General features: G+C 39.8%; 1 protein-coding gene across 1 annotated transcript; it reads left to right on the forward strand.

Moving 5' to 3' along the window:
• The first annotated feature begins 1,088 nt into the window (after positions 1-1,088).
• On the forward strand, positions 1,089-2,215 carry tmem88a (transmembrane protein 88 a). The gene is made up of 2 exons (XM_008427795.2): positions 1,089-1,421; positions 1,736-2,215. The coding sequence occupies exons 1-2, from the start codon at positions 1,143-1,145 to the stop codon at positions 2,024-2,026; spliced, it is 570 nt and encodes a 189-aa protein (XP_008426017.1). The 5' UTR covers positions 1,089-1,142; the 3' UTR covers positions 2,027-2,215.
• The last annotated feature ends 1,748 nt before the right edge of the window (positions 2,216-3,963 follow it).

Here is a 3,963-nt window from a genome sequence, read left to right on the forward strand (position 1 = left end):
AAGGGTGTCAAGAAAATGGATAGATATCTACTGAGACTTAATCGGGAAACACAAGAGGAAACCCTGCAGCCCCTAAAATTTTCACTTAAACAGCAACAGCTTCAGTGTCTTTCATTGGGAATTTTAAGTGATAGACAAACACATGCTGGAACTCAATTATGTCAGAAGAAAAAGAATACGGTGGAGGAATGTATTAGGGATACATAGGGACTCCCTGAATGGCTAAAATCAACAAAGACTTGAGAGCCCCTCTATAAKGGCTTTTAACTGCCTATGTTAATAGTTCAAACAGCAGATATACCTTAATATGCATTAATGTGCACACTGGAAACTACTTTGGTACTAGACAGAAAGTAAAATAATAAAAAGCAATCCCTGGATTGGCTGCTTTGCTAAGCACCTGTAAGTAGATTTACACTGAGTTGTTTCAGTTTACCAAGCGGCATTTTCTTTGTGGAGAGTGAAAAAAAAATTAGAATTAGCCAAATTTTCTGCCAATATTTGGAGTTACGTTATATAGAAACATCTGCAAATAGATGAATCTGCAAAAGAAAAACAAAAAAAGGTAGAGTCAATCCACATTTCTTACAATAACAATCTGAAAGGTGTGGTGTGCATTTCCAGTCCCTTACTCTAATTCCTCCAACTAACATGCAGTGCAACCAATTTCTTTCAGAAGTGGCCTGTGTGTCTATTAATCTCAATATTAGCTCTTCTATGTGTCTCACAATTTTTCATTCTTTAGAGTCCAACTGTTGATGATTTATACATCTAAAAGTCTGCAGTTTCAGACCCTCTGATCTGGAAGAGGGCACTTTGGTACAAAATTATATTTTTTGGGGGAGAGAAACTAACACTGCACATCACCATGAACACATCATCCCTGCTACTGAACATGGTACTTGCAGCATCATGCAGTAGCCTTTTATTCAAATTTTCTTGCAATTATTTGAAAAAAATCAGAAGAGATCAAAGGGTGTAGATACTTTTTTTTTTTTTTCCCAGGGACTCCCTTTTTTTTTTTTTTTTTTTTTTTTTAAAAAGGCTGATTTCCAACAGCGAAACAACCTGTATCATTTTTTTTTTTTTTTACATTTCCGGGCTGATGACACCGTTTTGCCGCAGGACACACAGCAGAGACGATGAGCCTGTCACGGAACGGGACGCTGGAAAAGACGACGTCTGAGGCCCGGCCCTCCTCCAGAGCCGGGTCGGCGCTCGTGGTGCCGCCCCCTTAYGAGGCCCCGGGCGGCCCCCTGGAGCTGAGGGGCTCTCTGGACTGCTGGGCCTGCTCTGTGCTGGTGACGGCGCAGAACCTCATCATCGCGCTCATCAACGGTGGACTGGCCAGCATCATCTTCGGCGTCATCCTGACCCCGGCTCTGGTCATGATCACGTTCGGATTCCTCTGCCACTCCACAGTAAGGACTTGAACTTAAATCATGCAGTGACTTGTTTTGACAGAAAAGAAGAAGGTGTGTGTTTTTTTGTTTTCCCAGGGATTTGATATTGTTTTCTCGGATCTCGCTGGAACTTTCTGGAGCTGAACTTTTAACGTCTTGCAGCTGTGACATGCAGCTCGAGCTTCTTCGCTCAGTKCGTTGWGGAGTGTCAAATTACACTWAAAGCAAAGCAGAAATTCCAGCCRATTCCAGCCGTTTGCATTGACCGAGTGGGAGATTTTTCATCTACKTTTTCTTTTTCTTATAYCTTCATCTRCTCCTCATCTCTCCAGGTGCAGCCCCATGGAACGTCCTTGTACTGCTCAGACGACCTGCTGGACGACACCAGCTGCGTGGCTCTTCTGGTGGTGGGCTTCCTGCTGCTGACCCCTCTGCTGGTGTTGGCGCTCGCCGCCTACTGCCGCCTGGCTCGGCACCTGCAGCTCGGCATGTGCTTCATWCCCTACAGCCGTGCCGTCTACAAGAACCTGCCCACCTCGCGCCAACGAGGGCCTGACGCAGGGGGCTGCTGTGGCCAAAAGGAAGGAAAGGAAAGGGATGGRAAGGGCAGCGTTTGGGTTTAGGAGTAGAAGATGGATGGGCAGAGTAGCTGTGAGCAAAATAACCCCCCCAAATATCTCATCCTTTGTATTGATTCTTTTTTCTTTTGTTTTTGCTTTTATATTGTATTTGTGTTATCATTGTCGCATAAGCATACYGTTTATGGAAAGTGTTTTATACCTGTTTTACAATAAAATGAGCATTTATCTGCAGAGCTTTGAGGTTTGTACAGAAGTGTGAGCAGATTGAATGAGAAGGCGTAGAGTTGACTAAATTTCAACCATTTTGGTGAAATTAGTGCCGGGCAATAAAACGATTTCATCAATTAATTTAAATTTTGGTTTATGAAGATTACATTTTTGGAAAGTCTGGATTTTATTTTTTTACACCTGATGGGTTTCCTTTGCTCAAAGTGACGTCATCACGCCCAAGATGTATCATCTTTTTTTTTTTTGACAAGCACAACCTGTTGAATTCTGGTCAATTTTACGACTGGATATTAGGGAAAAGCTACAATTTTGAAAATATTTTCTGTCATTTATAATTTCTTCTTTAGAAGTAGGGGRAAAAAAATTGGAAATTGGATCTGTTGCGTTAAATGGACTGAACTTAAATAAGTCTTTTCCAACCATTTTGGCCACTTAAAGCGCTTTACACTACAGTCACATTCACCCATTCACATTCACAAATGCACACACGTTTATGCATCGACGTGTGATTCGAGGAGGCTGAAATCGAACCGAATCAAACCTTTCAATCACAAGACGACTACTCTGCCTAAAGAGTCTCATTATGAAGAAATCTGAGGCTTTCTTTTTGGGTTTTATCGAGCAGCATGAGTCAAATCGAATTTTGGAAGCACAATACATATTCAGATTTCAGCAACATAATCAGTCATAAGAAAATGTCATATTTTGTCAAGATACAACCCCAACATTTTAATGTAACAGCAATACTGGGACAAAGCTGAATTTGTCAATATATTTCTGGTTTGCAGTAAAATATATATATAAAAAAGTCATAACCTTTCTGCTAATACCGCATAACTTTTTATAGAAGCAGTGTGACAACATGGGAAAATAATCCGGGGTTCAACCCATATACTCAACTACTCATCACAAAAATGCATTTTTTCTACATATGTGAAGGATTTTTGCCAGGAATTATTGTTACGCCACAAAGAAAATTGACCAAGCAAACATTTGATCACTTTTGTTGCGATGTTAACATCTGGTGGTGTTAAAGAAAGTTTAGTCCTGGGTTATTTAGGTCTTCATAGAATGTTTTTTGTTTTTTCTTAAGAATTTGCACCACATTATTACTATTTTTGATCTAACTGTACACTTCTTTACATCATCATTAGCCAAGGCTGATTACAGACTATCATTAATAGGTTGCATTAGCAATTATGACATGTGACATAAATACAAACTATTTTAAAGCAATACTGATTTTTTTCCCCCTCCCTGTTTCACGTTGAGTATGATTAAATATTTTTTAGTATTACTAAAACAATTACAGTACGCTGGATGTCCACAAGGTGGAGACAAAGTAAACACTTTAGCAAACACATTATGGACGRCCACTCAGAAGTGTTAAACGTGATTTAAAACCTTTATTTATAAATATATGCATATGCATTACAAATAACAGGTTCAGTGGGTGTTTTTACAAAATAATATATATATATTTTAAGGTTGTATATAAAATAAAGTTCAACTGTTTTGTTATATTGTGTCTTTATAGTTCACTCTGAACTGTCGGRACGTTTTTGGTCTTAACATGGCTGGTTGTTGATATTCATCAGTAGTTTGTGGTGTGCAACTTTGTATGGAGCAGTGAATGCACCAGGCACCAAGATGCCACGTCCCTCTTCATCCACCTGACCCATGATGATGTAGTTGGCGCCTAAACAGAACAGGTGAGACAAAATATCCAGGTTCACGTTTTCTCGTCACTT

The sequence above is a fragment of the Poecilia reticulata genome, linkage group LG14 (genome assembly GCF_000633615.1).
Source record: "Poecilia reticulata strain Guanapo linkage group LG14, Guppy_female_1.0+MT, whole genome shotgun sequence".
NCBI classification, from domain to species: Eukaryota; Metazoa; Chordata; class Actinopteri; order Cyprinodontiformes; family Poeciliidae; genus Poecilia; species Poecilia reticulata.